General features: G+C 52.2%; 1 protein-coding gene across 2 annotated transcripts; it reads left to right on the top strand.

Moving 5' to 3' along the window:
• The first annotated feature begins 549 nt into the window (after nucleotides 1-549).
• Nucleotides 550-23935, top strand: Myh6 (myosin heavy chain 6). 2 transcript variants are annotated; one of them, XM_041633799.1, is made up of 39 exons: nucleotides 550-593; nucleotides 1066-1213; nucleotides 1569-1786; nucleotides 2925-3068; nucleotides 3236-3392; nucleotides 3477-3504; nucleotides 3749-3857; nucleotides 4073-4165; nucleotides 5082-5145; nucleotides 5375-5473; nucleotides 5931-6034; nucleotides 6126-6264; nucleotides 6686-6954; nucleotides 7231-7401; nucleotides 8597-8906; nucleotides 9474-9544; nucleotides 9789-9876; nucleotides 9964-10081; nucleotides 10229-10352; nucleotides 10519-10655; nucleotides 11885-12140; nucleotides 12396-12638; nucleotides 12809-12985; nucleotides 13248-13393; nucleotides 13624-13714; nucleotides 15169-15558; nucleotides 15899-16025; nucleotides 16116-16234; nucleotides 16531-16727; nucleotides 17273-17456; nucleotides 17613-17778; nucleotides 17879-18003; nucleotides 18764-19072; nucleotides 19450-19653; nucleotides 21039-21164; nucleotides 21271-21546; nucleotides 22633-22728; nucleotides 23375-23509; nucleotides 23858-23935. In XM_041633799.1, the coding sequence occupies exons 3-39, from the start codon at nucleotides 1586-1588 to the stop codon at nucleotides 23876-23878; spliced, it is 5814 nt and encodes a 1937-aa protein (XP_041489733.1). In that variant the 5' UTR covers nucleotides 550-593; nucleotides 1066-1213; nucleotides 1569-1585; the 3' UTR covers nucleotides 23879-23935. The 2 variants fall into 2 exon arrangements, with proteins under 2 accessions (XP_041489733.1, XP_041489732.1); XM_041633798.1 differs by having other exon boundaries at nucleotides 23855-23935.
• The last annotated feature ends 669 nt before the right edge of the window (nucleotides 23936-24604 follow it).

Below are 24604 nucleotides of genomic sequence, written 5' to 3'. Positions count from 1 at the left end.
ACTAACGAAGGGAAACTGAGTCTTGCACCCGAACAAGATGCCCTCCCTGAACATCTTGACTCTAACCCCTGGGATCTAGGACTGTGGAACTCCAGGTGTGAGAGAGTAGGCGAAGCCCCTCAGCCTGGAGCTGTGCAGATAGCCAGGGTGAAAGGGGAGGGGAGGAAGCCTGTGAGCTGAAGGCAGGGGATAAATATGAGGCGTGCGAGAGAAGGTGACCCTTACCCAGTGTGCTCAGTTCACCCTTCAGCTTAAAAATAACCGAGGTAAGGGCCATGTGCGTGGGGAGGTGCGACAGTCTGGTCTCCCCTCCTCTGCCCATCGGCCCTTTGGGGAGGAGGAATGTGCCCAAGGACTAAAAAAAGGCCCTGGAGCTAGAGGGGCTAGGGCAACAGACCTTTCATGGGCAAACCTTGGGGCCCTGCTGTCCTCCTGTCACCTCCAGAGCCAAGGGATCAAAGGAGGAGGAGCCAGGAGAGAGTGGGAGGGAGGGTCCTCCAGATGGACTCCAAATTTAGGCAGCAGGCACACGAAATGGGATATAAAGGAACCGGAGCCTTGAGAGCCGTCGGACAGAGATTTCTGCAGCCCAGGTAAGAGGGAGTTTAGAGTGGGGGCTCTCCAGCCACACCAGACTGTCCCCACCTAGGAGGAAGCTGCCTTCCCTGGAGATCTACCTGTTAGGATGGTCTTCCAGCAGTCTGGGAGGTTCTCCCTAACAGGGGTTCCACAGGAAGCATCAGATGCCCGGCCATTATTCTCCCTCCTGGGCCTGCTTTCCTTATCTTGGTCTTATCTTGCCTCCTGGTCTTCAGCAAGATTTGCCTTGACCACGTTTCTCTGCTGTCTCTCTGCCTTGCCTTCCTGTGTGTTCTTCCTTTCCCACCCATTTCTCACTCCCCTTGCCCCCTTCTCGTGTTTATCCTTCCCTTCTTTCTATGTCACAGTGCTGGGAATTAAACCCAGGGCTCACACATATTAGGTAAGCAGTCTACCAGTGAGCCACACCCCAACCATGCTGTGTCCTTTCTTATCTGCTTCACTCCCTATGTTGGCCTGTTCTAGCCTAGTCAGGATCTCTGGGTCGGATTCGCCGCCTGCCTGCCGGCATCTGCTATTCTTCATCCTGCCTATTCTTCTTTCTGTCCTTTGTGGAGCCTCATCCCAGCTGTGGTTCAAATTCTTCAGGATTATCTGTGAAAAGATTAGCCAGGTGAGAATGCCCCCAAGTTTCCCCTGCAGACAGCGGGTCATGATTCTTCCAGAAGCCAGGCTGCCAGACCCCTCTCTCTCTCTTCCCCCCCATCCCCTGGCAGCCCAGCACCCTCCCATAACAAACTCAGGCCACTCCTACCCCATACAGACCTCTTGCAGAGAGCCTCCTTCAGATGACTTCACAGGCAGGACAGACAGGTCGGGGAGGCAGGCACTTTACATGGGGCAGTGGTGGCAGATCCTTAGGAACTGGTACAGAAGAGGCAGCACAGGGGTGGGCTAGGAAAGATGAGGCTACGCAGAAGCCTGGGTCCGCACCAGGAATGACCGACCCTTCCCATCTCCCCCATAAGGGCTTCAGATCGACAAGATGACGGATGCCCAGATGGCTGACTTTGGGGCAGCGGCCCAATACCTCCGCAAATCAGAGAAGGAGCGCCTAGAGGCCCAGACTCGGCCCTTTGACATCCGCACAGAGTGCTTTGTGCCTGATGACAAGGAGGAGTATGTCAAAGCCAAGATAGTGTCCCGGGAGGGGGGCAAGGTCACTGCCGAAACTGAGAATGGCAAGGTATGTGCACCCGTGGAAAGACAGGGGTGGGGTGGGGCAGCTTTGGGAGAGGGGTCAGGGTGGAGCCACCTGTAGTGGGATCTAAGGCACCTGAGAATGGGTGGTAATGCCAAGGTATGTCCCCTTGAGAACCCCGGGATCAGAACCTTCTCAGGGGAACCTAAGCAGGTGCATCACAGTGTAACCCAAGAGAAGCTCTCTTGCCAGAAAGGATGGATGCTGTCTTTCTCCTCAGGGAGGTCTGTAGATTAAGGACCAAAGAACGGCATTAAAGACAGACCTCTGTTCCATCCCTCCTGTCTGTGCCTCAGTTTCCCCCAAGAATCCCCTTTCTCCAATTCCCTTCCCCTAAACCAAAAGCAGATGCAGGCCCAGATGGGCATAAGGAGCAGAACTTTTGAGCCCAGAGCTGAATCCTAAGGCAGCGATGCACCTAAATGCCCCTTTCCCTGGGTGCTTGGTCTACCGTGAGACTCTCACCCTGTCACCAGTGGGGCTCAGAGCTGTGTGCCTCACAGGTGTGCTTCACAAGGATGTGTGGATTGGTAGCTACAACCCACAAAGGTTTCCAATCCATCCCGGTTCAGCCCACTCTGGCCACGATGAAGGCACATCCTCTTCCACTGTAAAAACACCTGGATCCCTATTGCCAGATGCTATTGGCATCAAGTCATAGCAAACTGATATCAATCAAGCCCCAACTGTGACTGATGAGGAGTGCAGAGTTGGGGTGTGCTGCTTTCCCATAGGGGGAAAGGTTTTCCTCGAGCAGCAGTGCCCTTGAGGACTGTGTCCAGGAGACAGCCCAAGAGTCACACATGACAAGTGGACCCTGATTTTAGAGCCGCTAGTCCCCAGCTTTGCCTTTATGTATTTAAAACACGGGAGCAGAAAAGAGATGGCCACTGGATAGGGACAGGGTTGGCAAGAGAAAGGAACCCTAGAATATCTTTAGAGCGTAGGCAGGAAACCACCTGGGGCCTGAGTCCTAGTGAGTTAGGAGCAGGAAGCTGGGACCCTTGTCCCCTAGGAACTGGGGAATGATGGCAAGTCAGAGCTGTGTCCTGGGAAGAGAAAGATCTGACAAGAGCCCACAGGAAAGTGGTCGTCCATCCCATCACCCATTCTCCTTCTCCAGACGGTGACCATAAAAGAGGACCAGGTGCTGCAGCAGAACCCTCCCAAGTTCGACAAGATTGAGGACATGGCCATGCTGACCTTCCTGCACGAGCCGGCTGTGCTGTACAACCTCAAGGAGCGCTATGCAGCCTGGATGATCTACGTGAGTGGCTGCTGCACGCTGCAGAGGCCTACACAGGCCAGGGGGCTCACAAACCCAGCTTCCTCTCGCCCAGCTGATGTGGCCAGGGATGCCTCTGACTGCCCCCCCCCCGCCGCCAGGCCTAGACTCCCCTTACCAACCACACACCGTCTTTGTCTTCTGCTCAGACCTACTCAGGCCTCTTCTGCGTCACTGTCAACCCCTATAAGTGGCTGCCAGTGTATAACGCTGAAGTCGTGGCTGCCTACCGGGGCAAGAAGAGGAGCGAGGCCCCGCCCCACATCTTCTCTATCTCTGACAATGCCTATCAGTACATGCTGACAGGTGAGCCTGGTGTCCTGGCCTGTGTCCCCTCACCCCAGCCCCCACCTAGCCCCAACCCATTGTCTCTCCCCTTCTCTCTTCCAGATCGGGAGAACCAATCCATCCTTATCACGTGAGCAAGCACTAATCTTCCACAGGGGTTTTGGAGGGTTTTCCCAGGCTGATTCTTGGGGTGCAGGTGGGAAAGAGTGCTTTCAGGGTATAATTCAAAGGTATGGGACCTGGTCTCTTCTTAGAAGGCAAACGTTATGTGATATTGGGCTCTGGTGGCCAGGGCTAGGACAGAAAGGACATGGAGAACTCTGTATGAACAATAGTGGAATTCCTGGGCTCTGATTGTCCCTTCTTGCCTCAAGCGGAGAATCCGGAGCTGGGAAAACGGTGAACACAAAGCGTGTAATCCAGTACTTTGCCAGCATTGCGGCCATAGGGGACCGCAAGAAGGACAATCCCAGCGCAAACAAGGTGAGCATGGGTCACAGGCTCAGCAGAGGAGCTGCGGGGTTGCAAGTAGGGCTTGTGGGATTAGTGCGGAAGATCGCCTGGCAGGACACACGTGTGGCCTGAAGACTCATCATCCATGCAGCCCTACTCCTGAGGAGCGGTGTAGGCAGCCGGCTAATCAAAACTGTCTAGAAGTGAATGGCAGATGAAGCCCCAAACTTCTGCTCCTTTCACAGGGCACCCTGGAGGACCAGATTATCCAGGCCAACCCCGCCCTGGAAGCCTTCGGCAATGCCAAGACCGTCAGGAACGACAACTCCTCCAGATTCGTGAGTGATCCTGGACCACTACTAAATGGTCTCATCCGAACTGGTCAAGAAAATGATGGCAGTTCTATTTGGCCAACAGTCAACACATTTGGTTGATTATATTGCACCTGGGTTTTGGATATCATTAAGTACATGTGCATGCACACACACACACACACACACACGTACACATACACATGTACACACACACGCACGTGTGCACATACACACATGCACACACATGCACATACACATGCACACATGCACACACACGCATACACACATGCACACACACATGCAATACACACATGCACACACACATGCACATACATACACATGCACACACATGCACATGCACACACATGCACATGCACACACATGCACATACACATGCACACGCATACCTGCGCATACACATATACACACACCCTCCTGACCCATTCTGGCTCCTTGAGTTCTGGGAACCCAGGAAAGAGACCCAAACTCTCCAGAGGTGTGGCAGAATAGATTTGGGTCATATTTGAAATCTCTTATGGACATTTTCAACATATCTTCCCCTTTTCCCACACCCTGGGCCCAAAGGCCTGAATTTCTACATGCTGAGAAAGTCACCAACCTCCTTGAGCCCCAAGTCCTTCACTTGTAGAACAGGAGTGATACCAGCTGCCTTACGGAACACTGGCAGGAGGGGATGAGGTGAAAGCCACAGAGAGGGGCTGTGGCGTAGAACAAGCCTGGCTGCTGTTTCCCCCCCAGCTTCTCGCTGGTGTCTGGGCATGAGCTGCCTTCTCCTAGTTTTGCTGATACTAAACTACAAAATCAAATAGACCATTTACATTCTAGAATCATCCAGGGCATTCTTGGTTGGGCTGACATCCAAGATGATGTGAGTCCATATTTCTGACCAGTGCCTTCACTCTGTCTGGTCTACCCACAGGGAAAATTCATCAGGATCCACTTCGGAGCCACCGGAAAGCTGGCTTCTGCCGACATAGAGACCTGTGAGTACCTCCACACCTGCTCCCATCCTGCCGTACAGCCGCATCTCCTCACTCCCTCTGTCCCTGCCTAGATCTCTGCCTGCCTTTCGGTATTAATATTCTTTCCTGAACCAGTCTTTCCCTGGGAAGTCTTCACTGTGGTGTGGAAGCCTCTCGCTCTGATCCCGCTCTGTTGCTGACTCGGCTCTCTCCTCTCACCTGTTTGTCCTCCTCACTCTCTTTCCCCCAGACCTTCTGGAGAAGTCCCGGGTGATCTTCCAGCTCAAGGCTGAGAGAAATTACCACATCTTCTACCAGATCCTGTCCAACAAGAAGCCAGAGCTGCTGGGTAAGGCCAGCCTGACCATTGCCCACGGCCTCCCCAGAGGCCCCCTGTGGGCTCCTCCCCTGGCTCTATCCATCCTCTCCTGGCTCCTCTTTCCTCTGCTCCTGTCTTCCTCCTCCCTGCTGGACCACACCTCTCTGGATGTGTTATCAAGTGCCTTGCCCTCCTTTTGTCTTTCCTCTCTTGCCTACCATGTTGTCTCTCCTCCCCGTTTTCTTCCTCCTCTCCACACACTTCTCTTTGGTCCACTGTCTTTTTCCTTCCCTTTCACTGTAGCCTTGGGGATATTTTTCTTGCATGTTTTCATTTCTTTTGTATTCTCTCATTGGCCCTCAGTGACCTTCCTCTTCTCTACCTCCCCCCTGTCCTATCTCCCTCCAATTCTCCTCCATTCTCTCCTCTTTCCCCTTCTCTACCTCCTTCTCCCCCATCCCCACCTTGCCCTCCCTGCTTGGCACAGACATGCTGCTGGTTACCAACAACCCCTACGACTACGCCTTCGTATCTCAGGGAGAGGTGTCTGTGGCCTCCATCGATGACTCCGAGGAGCTTCTGGCCACCGATGTGAGCGAGGAGGCTGGAGATGCCTTCAGGGGTTCTGGAGAGCTCCTGGGTCGCCCTCCACCCAACCTCCATGTCTCTCCCTCTGTCCCAGAGCGCCTTTGACGTGCTGAGCTTCACGGCAGAGGAGAAGGCTGGTGTCTACAAGCTGACTGGTGCCATCATGCACTATGGGAACATGAAGTTCAAGCAGAAGCAGCGGGAGGAGCAGGCGGAGCCGGATGGCACAGAAGGTGTGGGGAGGTGCAGTGTTGAGGGAACCCTAGGTACTGCATGGGCTAAAGAGGCCTATTGACCTTACATGCAGAGGACAGTCACCAGGGGCTGAACCCTCCATGCTGTGCCCAACGGTTTATTCAACAAGCCTTTGGTAACAAAGTCGTTTGGACTATTATACAGAAAGTGGGGGATCTTGGGAGCAGTATGAGATCAGTAGCCAACGTCTTCACCCAGGGCCAGGCCCTGCTGCCATGCCTGCTCTTCAGTAAGGTCCCAGGCAGGCTGGAGGAATGGAGCCTTGTGGGATAGAGAGAGGGAGTGGAGGATGTGGTGGGACGAGGCCTTGGAAAGTGGACCCATGGCCACACTGATCAGAAGTTAATTGGGACAAGGAAAGGAGGCATTGAAATCACTTCTACTGTCCTTGTCGATCAGATGCTGACAAGTCCGCCTACCTCATGGGGCTGAACTCAGCTGACCTGCTCAAGGGGCTGTGCCACCCTCGGGTCAAAGTGGGCAACGAGTATGTCACCAAGGGGCAGAGTGTCCAGCAGGTGTACTACTCCATCGGGGCACTGGCCAAGTCAGTGTACGAGAAGATGTTCAACTGGATGGTGACTCGCATCAACGCAACCCTGGAGACCAAACAGCCCCGCCAGTACTTCATAGGTGTCCTGGACATCGCCGGCTTTGAGATCTTTGATGTGAGTCCGGGAACCCTGGCCTGCCTGGGACGCCACTTGTCCCTCACCCACTCACTCATACCTCTGGTCACGTGTGGAGGGCTAGCCATGGGCCAGGCCCAGGATGGCAGTGGAGATCATATAGTGACAGAGCCAGTCCCTGTCCCCTCCCTGCCATGACCTGGGAGGGGACCAGCTATGCCTGTGCTGGGCTCCGTATGTGGCACAGCCCTAGGCTGGCCCCATGGCCACTCAGACCCTGAGTCAGCCTGCCTGACTGGCTGTCACACCCTCCAGTTCAACAGCTTCGAGCAGCTGTGCATCAACTTCACCAACGAGAAGCTGCAGCAGTTCTTCAACCACCACATGTTCGTGCTGGAGCAGGAGGAGTACAAGAAGGAAGGCATCGAGTGGGAGTTCATCGACTTTGGCATGGACCTGCAGGCCTGCATCGACCTCATCGAGAAGGTGTGCCGGGTTCCTGAGCTCTCTTCCCTGACAATCCAGACAAAGCAGAGTTCCATCTTCTCTACCCTCAGGAAACTACAGTCCCCAGAATCCCAAGCTGCTTCCCAGACCCAGCTTCACCCACTGTGGTGAGGTCACAGGCACCCACAAGTGCTTTCTTCTTACCTCAGACGTGGAGGAAAGTTTCTTTGCTTTTTCCAGTATAAGACGGTCACCTCCCAGGGACTCCTTACCCTTTTCTGTCACATAAGAGACATCGTTCATGGAAGGATCCTAGACAGAGCCTGGAAATGTCTGTGCTTCCTGCTTGCTGAGAAATAACCAGTTTCTAACCTGTGTCCCCCGTGCTGTGGTGACTGCCTGCAGGGCCTTGCTCTTTGATATGGGCCACAGCCCAGTGTCTGAACTGCACTCGGTCAGCCACCATCCTCCAAAAATGGGAATTTCCCACAAGCCGAGTCATTGCTTGAATTATAGATCAAGTTTCTCATTTTCCAGGGACCACAGACTTCCCTAAACTATGAGAGTTTATATGTATCTTTCTAGAGTAGTAGTTTCCAGAGTCATCAAATTCAAAAGAATTCTAGCCCCAAGGAAAGACAAAACATACATTTTTTAAAGGAGAAAAAGGGGTTTCAGAACCTAGATGGCCTACCACCAACAACTTTTGAATTGCTGCTGACAGAGATCTGGTTGCCCCTGTAGCCTGTGGATGCATATCTCTCCCTAGCCTGAAAAGTGGCTTGTTTCTAGTCTTTGCAGACCTTGAGGGGAGTCATTAGGAATGAATAGCTATTGTGCCATTGGGGGGAAATTATGTGGGGTATCTCCAGATGTAACTGGATATAGTTTAATTAAGAATATTATCAGCCAAGCAGTGGTAGCGCATACCTGTAATCTCAGCACTTGGGAGGCAGAGGCAGAAGGATTTCTGTGAGTTCAAGGCCAACCTGCTCTACAGAGTAAGTTCCAGGACAGCCAGGGCTACACAGAGAAACCATGTCTCAAAATAATAATAATAGCAATAATAATAATAATAATAATAATATCTTCCTATTTGGGGCCAAGAGGCTCTGCCCAGGCACCCTCATTGACAATGCAGGTCTGTCTGTAGGATCTTCCTGTCAGAGTGTGGGACTCCAAAAAACTGGATGTGTAATCAGGGATTCTTTCTCTCCTTTCTCTATGCTTTCAGCCCATGGGCATCATGTCCATCCTGGAGGAGGAGTGCATGTTCCCCAAAGCCTCAGACATGACCTTCAAGGCCAAGCTGTACGACAACCACCTGGGCAAGTCCAACAACTTCCAGAAGCCTCGCAATGTCAAGGGGAAGCAGGAAGCCCACTTCTCTTTGGTGCACTATGCTGGTACCGTGGACTACAACATTATGGGCTGGCTGGAGAAGAACAAGGACCCCCTCAATGAGACGGTGGTGGGTTTGTACCAGAAGTCCTCCCTCAAGCTCATGGCCACACTCTTCTCCACCTATGCGTCTGCCGACACTGGTAAGGGAACAGCCCCTACAACGGGCTAGGGAGTTTCCACAGGTTTGGGGTCCAGAGGCAGCAGCCAGGCCCCACCAGTCCATCGGCACTGGCCTGCACCTTCCTTTACCTTGAGCCATGGGTATTGGAATACTTGTCTGTCTCCTGAAGACTGGGAGTAGCTGGAGGCCAGCAAGGGTGACACACACATTTCTGTCAGACGCTCAGCACAGAGAAATGTAGAAAGATTTCAGTGCACATTGACAAGATCGCTGAGTAAAGGGTTAGACAGATGAGCCTCCAGAACGAAGAACAGGTGTGGTTTGAAATGACTCCAGTAAAGAAGAAAAAGAGTTGAAAGCAGAAAGAGCTTGAAGGCGGGGATAGGGGAGAGGAAGGCAGGGCGGTAGTGGTGTTTCCAGCCTTATCTTAGCCTGCACTCTCCTTAGCTTCCAGAGGCAGTTACTTCCACCCTCACGGAAAATAGTTTGCCCAAGTCACACAACCCCTGAGGAACAGAGCTCTGCCCTTGCCCAGGAGCGCCTGTGTTTTTAGGTTCTTGCTCATGGGTTCTTCTCATGTTGTTAGGTGACAGCGGGAAAGGCAAAGGAGGAAAGAAGAAAGGTTCATCCTTCCAGACAGTGTCTGCTCTCCACCGGGTAAGGACCCAGAGATCGCAGAACTCCTGGAGTGGGTAAACCCGGGCCTCTGTCCTGATGCTCAGTGTGTGGGAAGGACAGAAGCCAGTTACGTGGTCATTTTTTGGTACTTAAATACTACATGAAACGGAGCTCACTCTGTTTCCTTTGGGTGGTCCTGGTGATGGAGCCTCTCCAGCCCAGGGCTCGGGTGCCCAAGGGCAGATACATAAGGTCCCTGATTCCCCACCATACTCATATCCAGGAAAATCTGAACAAGCTGATGACAAACCTGAGGACCACCCACCCTCATTTTGTGCGCTGCATCATCCCCAACGAGCGGAAGGCACCAGGTGAGCCATGGGGAAAGTTTTAGTCATGGGAGGCTGCCTGGTATCCACTTACCCAGAGACTGATTCCCTTCTGCCCTGCTGCCCCAGGGGTGATGGACAACCCTCTGGTCATGCACCAGCTGCGATGCAATGGCGTGCTGGAGGGCATCCGCATCTGCAGGAAGGGCTTCCCCAACAGAATTCTTTATGGGGACTTCCGGCAGAGGTGGGTAAGGGGGGCCCCGGGGCTCAGGGAGCCAGGGGTGGGCTGCTTTGCTGGGAGTGGGGGCCTATGGTGGCCCTGGAATTCTGCAGGCAGAGCAGACCCACACCCACCCAGAACGCAAATAACTCTGAGAACTTCCCTCCCAAGGTACCGCATCCTGAACCCAGCAGCCATCCCTGAGGGCCAATTCATTGATAGCAGGAAAGGGGCTGAGAAGCTGCTGGGCTCCTTGGACATTGACCACAACCAGTACAAGTTTGGTCATACCAAGGTGAGTCTAGAGCTGCATGGAATGGGTGCAGAGCAGATAGCCGTACTGAGTGCCACAGCTGAGACGGTTGCATTCCCCACAGTCAGACCTAGAATGCGCAGGTGGTGGGTACCTGCAAGCTCACTGAACAATGTGCCCCATGCTGGTTCTACCCACTTGCCCACAGGTGTTCTTCAAGGCGGGGCTGCTGGGGCTGCTGGAGGAGATGCGTGATGAGAGGCTGAGCCGCATCATCACCAGAATCCAGGCCCAGTCCCGAGGCCAGCTCATGCGCATTGAGTTCAAGAAGATGGTGGAACGCAGGTGAGGCAGGAGTGGAGAGGGGGGTGTCAGATGAGAGGCAGGCAAGCAGTGCCAAACAGTTAAAGGATCTGGTTCAGATCTTGGCTCTGCCACTTGCTGGGGATTTGGACAAGTAGCTCCACTCCAAAAGCTTTCATTTTGAACTACTGTTTTAAAGGCTCCATTACGTGTCCAAACACTGGACTAACAAAGAAGTCTGACCTAATACTTGTAGATGTATAAACTGGTATAGGATTTTGAAAAACATTTTATTCTCTTTTTAATATGTGTAGTTTTTCAATAGATCCATTTATTTATGGGGGAGGGTGCTATGTGACATCTATGAAAGTCAGGGCACAATCAACAGACCTGGGTCTCTCTTTCTACCATTTGGGTCCAAGAGATCAAACTCAGGTCTGCAGGACTGCAGCTTTTACCAGCCGAGCCAACTCACCAGCTCTTATTCTCTCTCTTTTAAGGAATGTGTTACATTTATGTGTTTATGTGTGTGCCCGTGTAGGTGGCATGTGTGCATGTGTGTCTGTGCATGAGCCGTGGTGCATACAGAGGTCAGAGGACAATTCGCAGGGGTCAGTTCTCTGCTTCTCCCGTGGTCAGTTCCAGGGACTGAACTGAGGCCATCAGCCTTGACAGCAAGAGTCTTTGCCAGCTAGGCCATCTCACCAGCCCTATTCTTTTCTTTGAGGTTGAACTATCAGATACTTTTAATTTTTTAAGCTTTTGACAAATTCATGCATATATTCAATGCACTGTGATCATATTCACCCATTGCCCCTCCCCCAGCACTCCTGCTGACCCCTTCTCCTTCCTAACTCGTCCCCTCTTGCTTTCATGTCTTTACTTTTTTTAATCAACGCATTTCACTCCTGAATACAACCCCTCAGAGAAACCCCTTCACATGTACACCATGAGACAAAACCCCAGTTTTCACAGAGGTCTTAATCTTAAGAGCAGAAACCTGGAGACGACCTCAGTTTCCCTCTAAAGGAGAGTGGCTGAATAGTGTTCTGGCCACTTGGTGAGATACTAAAAAACAGCGAAAATGGCTAAACTTCAGTTACATGGTAGATAATACATGTGAACTTTAAAAGCATAAGTCACTAAGGGAAGAAAAGCAAGTCAGACAGCAGACATTCAGTATGACACAGTGGAGGAGGCCAATGCGACTGGTACCATGACTGAGGAGACTTCCTTCTAGTGTTCTTCCTAATTCCGCACTTTCTCGTCAGGGATGCCCTGCTAGTTATCCAGTGGAACATCCGGGCCTTCATGGGGGTCAAGAACTGGCCATGGATGAAGCTCTACTTCAAGATCAAGCCGCTGCTGAAGAGTGCAGAGACGGAGAAGGAGATGGCCAACATGAAGGAGGAGTTTGGACGAGTCAAAGAATCACTAGAGAAGTCTGAGGCTCGCCGCAAGGAGCTGGAGGAGAAGATGGTGTCCCTGCTGCAGGAGAAGAACGATCTGCAGCTCCAAGTGCAGGCGGTGAGGCCCCGTAGCCACTGTTAACTTCCCCACCCCACACTTTGGTCATACTTCCCACAACTCCACACCTCTCTGTACCAAGAGTGCACCATCTTGTCACATGAAACCACATACTTTCTCTTCCCTCTCTCTCTGTCTCCTGGATTATTGTCCATCTCATCTCCGGAGTATGAGAATCCAGAAGCTTCACCCTCTAAAAGACCCGGCATCTTTCTTCTCTTTAATCATTAGCTTCTTCTCTCCCTCCTCCCCCAGGAACAAGACAACCTCAATGATGCAGAGGAGCGCTGCGACCAGCTGATCAAGAACAAGATCCAGCTGGAGGCCAAGGTGAAGGAGATGACCGAGAGGCTGGAGGACGAGGAGGAGATGAATGCTGAGCTCACGGCCAAGAAACGCAAGCTGGAAGATGAGTGCTCGGAGCTCAAGAAGGACATTGATGACCTGGAGCTGACACTGGCCAAGGTGGAGAAGGAGAAGCACGCCACAGAGAACAAGGTGAGGCCAGCTTCCTCTGGGTCAGCCCAGGTCTCCTGAAGATTTCCAGACCAGAGTATGGGCCTAGTTGATAGCATCTTTATAGGTGTCTCTGGGATGACATCTTTTGACCCTAAAAGCAATGTGATTAGTTTTTTTTTAATTTATTTTTATTCACTTTTGGGGGACAGGTTAAAAACCTGACAGAGGAGATGGCTGGACTGGATGAGATCATTGCCAAGCTGACCAAGGAGAAGAAAGCTCTGCAAGAGGCCCACCAGCAGGCCCTGGATGACCTGCAGGCTGAGGAAGACAAGGTTAACACTCTGACCAAGTCTAAAGTCAAGCTGGAGCAGCAGGTGGATGATGTAAGTAGCAAGAACCAAATTCCCCTTCTCTCAGATCAAGATTTTGTAGTTGGTACCCATAGATAAGGAGTTCTTCCCTCGGCATCTAACGTCTCTAGCCCCAGGGCTTTCCCGTTGTCTGTGGTTCCTCGTCAGGCATCTCTGAGTCCTTTGTGTTTTCAGGATTTCTTTGCAGGCTTGAGTACCAACCTCACCGGACTTCAATTTTAAGACTGTGGGTTTCGGCCTCTCCAGCATTTATTCATTTTATTCTGTCCGCCAGCTGGAGGGATCCCTGGAGCAGGAGAAGAAGGTACGCATGGACCTGGAGCGAGCCAAGCGGAAGCTGGAGGGTGACCTGAAGCTGACCCAGGAGAGCATCATGGACCTGGAGAATGACAAACTTCAGCTGGAAGAAAAACTCAAGAAGTATGAACTGTGGTGGGCAGGAGGGACCAGGGCGTCTGGCCTGGTAGCTATGGTACAGAGTGCCATGTACAGTATTTCCACCGGTTTGATTGCCCTGGGCACAGTGGAAGGGAGAGCCACCAGGCTGCTCCCCCACTGTCAGGGCCAGGACCGGGTTCTGGCATAAAGCAATAAAAGGAAACAGGCCCAGTGAAAGAAAGATCACCAGTCCCATGTCCGTTCCTCTCCAGGAAAGAGTTCGACATCAACCAGCAGAACAGTAAGATTGAGGATGAGCAGGCCCTGGCTCTTCAACTGCAGAAGAAACTGAAGGAAAACCAGGTGACCTTCTTCTCAGTGTGGCCAAAGGGAGTCAGAGCCTGGAGGCTGGGGAGGCTGTTTAAGGTTCTAGACAACATCTGGGACTCCAGGCAGCCCAAGACCCAAGCACTCTTCGGTGCAGAAACACTGGCCTTCCCACAACTGAGCAAGAATATGTCATCTTCTTGGAAAGCTGTTTGGGGAAGAATCATACCTAGAAATAGGGCTTCTTTTTCCCAAGATGCACTCTGCCTGTTGAGAGCTCCTCTGAGCCTCTCTGCTCCCCCTCTGCACAGGGGTGAGGCAAGCCCTTACAAAGCCCCCTCCCATAGGCTGCTTCGTTCACAGTCCTTGGGTACTAACCTCAACCTCTAACACAGCCTAGCGCCCACAGGCATCCTGGAGTAAGTCACCTATCCTCCTTATAGTCAAAATTCTTCTCGCTGTGCTATGACAGTAAGGCTGTAAATGAAGGCTTACCCACATTCATGAGTGGTTTGTTCTCCCATCCTCTTGGGTTAGCCAGAATACTGAGCCATCCCCGGGATCTTTGGCCTCTTGAAGACAGCAATGTTGTTATCCTCACCAGGTCTTGGCTCTGGGCTACAGCATCTCCCTCTTTAGTGTAGGCCCTGAGTATCAAGTCCCAGCTTCTCCATCTTGAGAGTGGAAGTGTAGATCCCCTCTTTCCCACCCCAGGAGTCACTCTGTGGCCCATTAAAGTTGTCCACTACACCAAAAAAATGGGATCCCCCAGATCTTCCCTACAGAGACAAAAGTCCAAAATGCTAAGTGGGGCACTCTCCGATTCTAGCCAAGACCAAGATAAGGCTACAACAAGGTGGGGGTATAGAGAAGAGGGCACCTTGTGGGCACATGGCTGGCTTGGGAAGCAGCAATCAGGCTAGAACTCAGGCCTGGCTATAGCTAAGGAATCCACAGAGAGTGAGGAATGCATTTGATTAGGCTTCATGGTTAGCTCAGATAACTACAACAGTATCTGATTGCACCCGAGACAGCTTGCTGCAAATGTTTATAAAGACATGAACACTTGCTTTCCTGCATTATGGTTAGTGGAGCAGAGTCAGGTGAAACTGGATTCTTCGAGGTTCATAATCTCATGAGGTCTCAGGATCCCCCTCCAAGCCAAGATGCTCAGCACTTAGGCTGCAGCTGCTCAAGATGAGGCTGGGATGGTTTTAGGAAATTCTCAAAACTTTGGCATCAGCTGAATTCCTAATGATAGACAGTTCAAGTTAGGGTGTTTAGCAGCACCTCTTGATTCTCCTTAAAGCTGCCATAGCATCCTCCACCAAGTCCACATGATTGAAAATGTCTCCAGGCATTGCCAGCTGTACCCAATGGCTGAAAACCAGAGCTAGAGACCTAGTACCTGGGAGTCTTTCAGAGCTCTGGAGTGGGGACCTCAATGGAGGGGTCCAAGGTCTGTTCTGAACCTCTGTGTCCCTGACTAGGCACGCATCGAAGAGCTGGAGGAGGAACTGGAGGCCGAGCGCACAGCCAGGGCCAAGGTGGAGAAGTTGCGCTCGGACCTGACCCGGGAGCTAGAGGAGATCAGTGAGCGGCTGGAGGAGGCCGGTGGGGCCACATCTGTGCAGATAGAGATGAACAAGAAGCGGGAAGCCGAGTTCCAGAAGATGCGAAGGGATCTGGAGGAGGCCACCCTGCAGCACGAGGCCACAGCTGCGGCCCTGCGCAAGAAGCACGCGGACAGCGTGGCCGAGCTGGGGGAGCAGATCGACAACCTGCAGCGTGTGAAGCAGAAGCTGGAGAAGGAGAAGAGCGAGTTCAAGCTGGAGCTGGACGATGTCACCTCCAACATGGAGCAGATCATCAAGGCCAAGGTGGGCCCTCTCAGCCGCCTCCCTCACCTCCCTTACAGCTGTGCCTTCTTGTCCTCTCTGCCATCTCTTGTCATTCTTATTCCCTTTATTCCCCATTGGCCTTTGCCTCCTGTCTGCTCTGCCTCTCCATAGCCTTTGCCTACATTTTTCTACTAATCTTTCCTTAATTCATGTGCTCTCCAGACTGAGTCCCTTCTACTCTATGTCACCCTCCTGCCTGTCCTCTGTGCTCACTACATCCCCTTCCTTCGTCTGGTCTGGGTTCACACAACTCCTCCTCCTCCCTGCCAGCTCTAGCCCTTTCCACACTCACCTTTCATCTGCTTGTCGTGGCCTGTAGGCAAACCTGGAGAAAGTGTCGCGGACATTGGAGGACCAGGCCAACGAATACCGAGTAAAGCTGGAAGAATCCCAGCGCTCCCTCAATGACTTCACCACACAGCGAGCCAAACTGCAGACAGAGAATGGTGGGTGCCCCTGACCGTCTCTTCGCCTGACCTTGGTGGGGCTTTGGTTTCCCCGTTCCGTGACCCACGAACCCATCATTCCATCTCCAGGAGAGTTGGCCAGGCAACTGGAAGAAAAGGAGGCGCTGATTTCCCAGCTGACCCGAGGGAAACTTTCCTATACCCAGCAGATGGAGGACCTCAAAAGGCAGCTGGAGGAGGAAGGCAAGGTGAGGCTCAGTTAATGACAGCGGGGCAGGCTTGATGACATCCCTGGTCATGACATTAACTGCAGAAATGCACCTGGAAGCCAGAGATAGTCTAGTCACCTATCTCCCTACTAAATGACCCTTTAATGACTCCTTATTTATAAGGAAGAGAGGTAGGCATATGAAAATCACTCAAAGATGTTGAGAATCCATTTAATTGGGTGAGTCTGGGCCTTGACTGACATGAATAGACATAAGAACCAGAGGATAGGGAGGCTGGGTTTGCTCTCACCCCCTTGATGCCCACCTCTTCCCAGGCCAAGAACGCCCTGGCCCACGCCCTGCAGTCAGCCCGGCATGATTGTGACCTGCTGCGGGAACAGTATGAGGAGGAAATGGAGGCCAAGGCTGAGCTACAGCGTGTCCTGTCCAAGGCCAACTCAGAGGTGGCCCAGTGGAGGACCAAGTATGAGACGGACGCCATCCAGAGGACTGAGGAGCTGGAGGAAGCCAAGTGAGTCCTCTGTGGCTACCACCTGCATTTGCAAAGAGAAAGGGGCGGGGCATCTGCTGTGAAGACAGGCAGAGTAGACACAGGAAAGGCTTCTGGAGCGGGAGATAGAAGAGTGGGGAGGACGGGTGAACAAGAGAGGCATCTGAGAGAAGCCTGACTCCTGCACACCGGAACATCCGGCTGGCCGGCCCTGATGTGTTTCCTTTGACGGGTGAGCTTTTGGCCCGGGTTATACCTGACACTCACGTATAAGACGAGCAAAAAGCTTGTTGGTCAGAGGAGTGATCGTCATTCAGCCTGGGGGGGACTCAACCTGGAGGGGGGCACTGCCACCCAGATTGCTGTGGCGGGGGATAGAGGCTGAGCAGCCTATGCTAGAAGACTCTGTCCTAGGTACCTGTCTCACCTCCTCTAGACTGGGGTTCGAGGATCTATCTCAGAGAGTACTGGGGAGAAACTGGGTTTTTCTCATCAACACTGGGAAGAAGGGGATCATGTCAAGGCTTTGATGCCCCAAGTACAGTCACATACATTCCCCTGGACAGGAAGAAGCTGGCCCAGAGGCTTCAGGATGCAGAGGAGGCAGTGGAGGCCGTCAACGCCAAGTGCTCCTCCCTGGAGAAGACCAAGCACAGACTGCAGAATGAGATCGAGGACCTGATGGTGGATGTGGAACGTTCCAATGCGGCCGCCGCAGCCCTGGACAAGAAGCAGAGGAACTTCGACAAGGTAGGCTCACGCCGGGGCTGCGGGCAGGACTGTGGGCAGCGCAGCGTGCACGTGCACGGGGCTGGTGGGGGCAGTGCCAGCTCAAGGCCAGAGCATTCTCCTTGGAGGCAGGGGAGGGGCCTGGGGCAGCTCTGGACCGCGTGCCCTGCCCTGCAGATCCTGGCAGAGTGGAAGCAGAAGTATGAGGAGTCGCAGTCAGAGCTGGAGTCGTCCCAGAAGGAGGCGCGCTCCCTGAGCACAGAGCTGTTCAAGCTCAAGAATGCCTACGAGGAGTCCCTGGAGCACCTGGAGACCTTCAAGAGGGAGAACAAGAACCTCCAGGGTGTGTGGCTGAGGGGCAGGAAGGGCCACAAGGGCAGGGGAGGACCAAGTGTGATCGCACAGACCCCCAATATTGATCTTTCTGGTCCTCTGATCCTCAGAGGAGATCTCAGACCTGACTGAGCAGCTGGGAGAAGGGGGGAAAAACGTGCATGAGCTGGAGAAGGTCCGCAAGCAGCTGGAGGTGGAGAAGATGGAGCTGCAGTCGGCCCTGGAGGAGGCTGAGGTAAAGGGGCTGGCTCTCCCTGCACCCTCCAGTCTGTCCCATTGTGTCCTACCGTACAGGAGTCACCCTGATCCAAAGGCAAAAGTCTCTTGGCTCCCGTTCTTAGTAGAAGATCACGTACCCAGTGACCATTTACTGCCTCCAAAGCTAAGGTCTTTACGCTGGACAATGCCACGGTCTGCTTTTAGGGCAGAAGGTTTGCTTCCCAGTTGTAATCTGGCCATCATAATGACAGCTCAAACAGCTGGGGAGGAACTCAGGCCCCAGAGCCAAATGACCTGGGTTTGAACCCTGGCATGAGACCATCTGGGTGCCTTGCTGTCCTCATTGGTAAGGTGGAATTAATATATACACCTCATAAGACTGTGTGTATGATTATTATGAAGATGGAGCAAGATAACACAGTCAAGGATTTGTTATATATTAGCCATTATAACTGTGCTTTTCTACAAAGCCAGAGGGCTATAGAAACTTCAACCTTTTCTATGATTATATTTTGGTGGGTCAGGACTCCTGCTATGTTAGTCCCAAAGGTCTGGTGACTGAGAAGTCAGATTCTTTCCTTTTCAGAGGACAGTCCAGGAGTTAGGAGGCTCTAGGGGTCCAGCATTTCCTCTCCCACTGCAGTCTGGGTACAGGGTCTAACACCACAGCTCCTTTCTTGGTGACAGTCCTGGTTAAAGTCTGTCATCCTCTCATCCCCAACACCCAACCTAATTCAGCCCTGATTACCCATCTTCAACTCCTCTTCCCTTTCCAGGCCTCCCTGGAGCACGAGGAGGGCAAGATCCTCCGCGCCCAGCTTGAGTTCAACCAGATCAAGGCAGAGATCGAACGGAAACTGGCAGAGAAGGATGAAGAGATGGAGCAGGCCAAGCGCAACCACCTGCGGGTGGTGGACTCCCTGCAGACCTCCCTGGATGCAGAGACGCGCAGCCGCAACGAGGCCCTGCGGGTGAAGAAGAAGATGGAGGGCGACCTCAACGAGATGGAGATTCAGCTCAGCCAGGCCAATAGAATAGCCTCAGAGTCCCAGAAGCACCTGAAGAATGCTCAGGCCCACTTGAAGGTAACAGGAGCCAGGGCTCTCAGAAGGTAGCGAATCAGAGTGTGTGTAGTGCCCAGAAAGATGCTAAAAGGTCTACAACCAAAACATTTTATCCAATCTTGTCCGATCTTGGAAGCTAAGCAGGGCTGGGCCTGGTTAACACTTGAATGGGAGGTAGTTAAGGACAGGGAATAACTGGGTTAACAAATATGAGAAGGTAGGAGCCACCTACCTCCTGGACCAGAGCCTCAGGACCAGAGAATAAAGAATAAGATAGGTGCTTACTTTCCTGTTGACAAGAGGCTGTTGGAAGGGATGGGGTGGGGTGTGCTAGACCCAAAATGAGAGGTTTGGATGGCATACGATCTATGCCCTTTCCCATCATACTTTCCCCATAGGACACCCAGCTCCAGTTGGACGATGCTGTCCATGCCAACGACGACCTGAAGGAGAACATTGCCATTGTGGAACGGCGCAACAACCTGCTGCAGGCCGAGCTGGAGGAGTTGCGGGCTGTGGTGGAGCAGACAGAGCGGTCTCGGAAGCTGGCGGAGCAGGAGCTGATTGAGACCAGTGAGCGGGTGCAGCTGCTGCACTCCCAGGTGACTAAGTTAGGGTCCCTGTGCAGTAACCAATGAGTGTCAAAACTCAGGATAATTTTAGAACAAGTCAAGCAGGATTGCAAAGTATCTTACTTCTTGGGTCCACTCTCATCTGGGGAGAACTGTTATCTTGAGAAAGAGCAATAGACTCAGAAGCTAAGTACGTCATGACCAAGTCACAAATCTGGGGACCATGGACTCCATTTTGTCATCTGATAGTCTTGACCTAGAGGGCAGCCTCCAGCTTGATCTGTAAAGATAGGAGCTTGGGAGTTTAAAGATGTAATGGGGCTGGAGAGATGGCTCAGCAGTTAAGTGTGTTTACCGCTCTTTTGCAAGACCTAAATTTGGTCCCCAGCTCCCAAGTCAGGTGTCCCACAATGTCCTATAACTCTGACCCCAGAAGATCTGATGTTTTGTCCTCTGTGGGCACCAGGACTCACATGTGCGTGCGTACACACACACACACACACACACACACACACACACACCGGGACTTTAAAAAACATTTCTAAGAACCATGACTACATCTTCTTGCCAGGCAAACTGTGCAGAGGACGCCACTTTATAAACCCCCACTGTATCCAGCTCTACTCAGAACAAGTGTGCCACACTATTGTGGTGCTTTGTGTGATTTTGTTCCATAATTTAGCACGTGTGTAAGTGACACCATCCCCTGACTATACCCTCTCCTTTAGTCAAGTACACACTCCTCTAATCATAATCATCTCTAGTTATTGTTCCTTAAAATCTTCCCGTTTCCCCTGGAGCACTACGCTGTTCCATACACAAACATGTATTACTAAAGCGCTCAAGGGTGAAACTCTAGACCTTGGAGTCTGGAGCCTTTCTTCAGAGCTGGTAATTTCCTGGACCATATTCATTATCACGAGGAAGGGAAAGTAAGGAATATCCTGAAAGCTAAGCTTGTTTGACTTTTACTTGTATATGTACATGTATGTGCACGGTACATGTATAAGTGTGCATGTGTGTAGAGGTCAAAGGTTGACCTTGGGCATCTTCTTCTCTCTTGAGAGAAGGGAGACCTGAGTGTGGAGCTCACCAACTGGCTGGACCAGTTGATGAGCATCATCTGCCTCTAACCTCCCGGCACTGGGTTTTCAGATGTGCACTGCTGTGTTTCCAGATGTGCGCAGCTGCCACATCAGCTTTCACACGGCTTCTGGGATCTGAACTTAGGTCATGTCTGTGTAGCAGGTACTTCACTGACTGAGCCATCTCCCCAGCCTTAGACGGACGGCTACTGCTGCTGTGGCCTCCTCCTCCTCCCCTTCTTCTTCCAATGACACCTTCTAGTTTTCTCTGAAAAAAATATGGAACCAAGCAATAAAGCGTGTATCTGATCTTTCTCTATTCGTATCTAGAACACCAGCCTCATCAACCAGAAGAAGAAGATGGAGTCAGACCTGACCCAGCTCCAGACTGAGGTGGAAGAGGCGGTGCAGGAGTGTAGGAACGCAGAGGAGAAGGCCAAGAAGGCCATCACAGACGTGAGTCCTCTGCTCTGCCTACCCACCCCAGGCCAGCATCTCCCCAGCCTGCTCAGTGAGCCCACGAGGACCTGAACAGACCACATGTCCCCCCTCCCATGCACAGGCCGCCATGATGGCAGAGGAGCTGAAGAAGGAGCAGGACACCAGCGCCCACCTGGAGCGCATGAAGAAGAACATGGAGCAGACCATCAAGGACCTGCAGCACCGGCTGGACGAAGCCGAGCAGATCGCTCTCAAGGGTGGCAAGAAGCAGCTGCAGAAGCTGGAGGCCCGGGTCCGGGAGCTGGAGAACGAACTGGAGGCTGAGCAGAAGCGCAATGCAGAGTCAGTGAAGGGCATGAGGAAGAGCGAGCGGCGCATCAAGGAGCTCACCTACCAGGTTGGGAGAACATGTCAGGACAGCAATGGCTTTCCTAGCCCACTTCTGGGCTCAGACAGGGTCCTTCTGGGATGTGCCATCCCTCACTAAGGCTAGGCACCACTTCTCACCCGCACCTCTAGGTGCTCTCTGCAGTTTCTCTGACGGTTTCTGGAGGCAGTTCAGCTTGAGCCCAGGGATTTTTGTGTGAATAGAGACTCCTATTTTTCCAAAACTATTTCACTTAACATTTCTCAGGGTTTTTTTTTTTTTTTTTGGTATTTCAAAGCACTACAATAAATGTTTCACAATAGTCCAGAAAATTGTTCTACCCTCTGCCAGCCAGACACAAAGAAATGCCACATGGCACTTTAGAAACAAGAGTCAGTTCATGGGAGAAAACAGATCCCCTGTGGAACTACTGGGACAGCTAAAGGAAGCCAAGGTCTTAGAGCACCCTCTCAGAGTGTCTGAGAACTCCAATTGTACAGCTGACATTGGCCAGTGACTTGCTAGTCTCAATTTCTGGGAGGAGAATGTTAAGGAGATGGGTAAATTGGTCCATTTAAAGAGTGGATACAGAGGCACAGGGACAAATGTGCAGTGGTATCCTAGAGCATCAAATGACATGGAGACAGGACTATCTAAGGTCATCAGAGCCACTGGCCTTGCTGCCCACATTCTGGCTTGTTAATTAGAATAATCTAGACAACGATGATACCAGCTTTTCTTTTGCTTTCTTTACCACTCCTCTTCTGGTCACCTTAGAACCACTGGCCGAAAGTGCCCGTGTTGCTGCAAAGGGCCCTTCATTCACCAGATGGAGGCCAGCAGACCCTGTCCCTGCATATGTCCACATTAAGAAGTTCCCTGTGGCTCTGAGAACCTCAGAACCTCCGCCCACTCACAGTACCCCAACACTCATTAATTTGTGGGTCCCCGACTAAAATTCTCTTTGATGTACAAAGAGAGACAGCACCCCTTGACAGCCACTGGAGGGAGAAGCAGCTGAGGCCTGGGGAGCAGAAGAGAACGAGGGAGGAGGAAATGATGATTGCACTTGCTCCTCTCTCCCAAAACTGGCTTTTCCCTCCCATCCACCTTCAGACAGAGGAGGACAAGAAGAACCTGATGCGGCTGCAGGACCTGGTGGACAAGCTGCAGCTGAAGGTGAAGGCGTACAAGCGCCAGGCTGAGGAGGCGGTGAGTTGATAGTTTTCTCTCCCTCTTTTATCAACACACCTACTAGTGAGAGCCAGTATCTGCCACGGTGGGGCCTTTTATCCTGCATGTCTAGTATAATCAGAGCTGTATCTGGTACCCCAAGTTCAAAACCCAGTGCTGTATGAGCCCTGTGTCTGTCCACTCGTTGCTTAGAGCCCACATATGTCAGGCCAAGTGAGGAGTAGGGACAGAACAGGGGCAGGTGCCGCTGAGGACAGGAGAGGGCCATGAGTTGGAACTGGGACTGGAAGGGAACCAATTAGACACAGAGCAAAAGAGAAGAGATCTGGCTGGACAGAAATGGTGGGTGCTGTGTGGATGAGCCCTGCCGTGAAGAAATCCCCCAAGTCTGCAGGCATCTATCTGAGGCACAACTGGAATAGATGTAGTGAATCTGGATTCTGAGCAGGTACGCCAGGCAGCATGGGTTGGTTCATTGCAGGCAGTAGGTGGCCGTGAAGGATGTTAAGCACAAAACCAGTTTGAGGAGGGTACAAGACAGGACATTCCTGGGAGGGTTGTTGCAGGAGCTGGGTGAGGAGCGGCTCAGGAACAGGGACCATGAGAATCTGGGAATCCACGGTTCTTCTCACCCCATCCTCCCATCCCCTTTATCTGCGCACAGGAGGAGCAGGCCAACACCAACCTGTCCAAGTTCCGCAAGGTGCAGCACGAACTGGATGAGGCAGAGGAGAGGGCAGACATCGCTGAGTCCCAGGTCAACAAGCTGCGGGCCAAGAGCCGTGACATTGGTGCCAAGGTGGGTTCCCCTGAGATTTCTAGTCATGCTCTCACCAGGATGTCCCTGCAAGCATGATGCTCTGAGCAGCTACATGTATATCCTGCATGCATTTAGATATGTGGAGTACAGGGAAAAAGGAAACCTGAGGGTCCCACAGACACCTAAACCTGAGAATCCACTCCCCCACTCACAGCAGCCCTAGGTCTGTATTCTAAACCACAAGCAACCCTATCCTAAGACTTCAGTTTAACCCTGAGATACCCCTGTCTTTCCAAGGGTGTCTTCTAAAAGCCACTAAAATCTCTAGGGATTCCTCCCCAGACCATCTTGCCCTCGCCCTCATGCCTCTTATTGCCTTTTCAGCAGAAAATGCATGACGAGGAATGATGCCGCCTGCAGAGCCTTGCTGTTGCCAGCCCACAATAAACACGAATACCTACCTGAGTCTGCCTGTTCCCTCTGTCCTTTCTACCAGCTGTCTATCTAAGGTGGGAATTCCGGTGGCCCAGGAGGAGGGTGGCCACAGCCTCTGTATGAGCTGTGGGATCAAAAGCACTCCATATCTGTGGAGGAAGAAACCAAAAGAGAAGTGAGGAGCTCTGTCCCAGGGAGCAAAGCTATGGTTCCAGCATCGTTAATTGCACGAGAAGTTCAAAAGTAGGAGAAGCAAAAGCCGGGTGCAATGACCCAAGCCTGTATTCTCAGGAGGACGTAGGAGGTAGAAGCAAGAGGCAGCCCAGCTAGAAAGCAAGTTCAAATCCAACCTGGGCAATGTGAGACCCCACCTCCAAAAAAAAAAAAAAAACAGCACCCCCCCCCTCTCAAAGAGTAGAAAAAACAAAGGTACTGCAAGGGCAAGCCAGCTCTAGACACTGAGGCATGGAAATTTAGAATTTAGTGTGGAGGTCGAAGCCGCCCTCCACTGCTCCACCACTGAGCTGGCAGAAATTAAAGTTGTTCCGGGCCATGTGTTCCTTCTAAAGTGAACTTCCCACTGATACCAAAAAGGTCTCTGCACTGTCAAGGTTGGAAGTGTGGAAACTTCTGTGGGACACTCAGGAGACAGCTGAGACCCCAGTCTACTTGGCTCCTTAGCCGGAGCCCATAGGATGT

This window comes from Microtus oregoni, unplaced genomic scaffold (assembly GCF_018167655.1).
Source record: "Microtus oregoni isolate MIOR12 unplaced genomic scaffold, Mior012 000045F_ref0000178, whole genome shotgun sequence".
Lineage (NCBI taxonomy): Eukaryota > Metazoa > Chordata > Mammalia > Rodentia > Cricetidae > Microtus > Microtus oregoni.
Note: the sequence above shows the minus strand (reverse complement) of the source record. Positions and strands in the feature narration are given on the sequence as shown.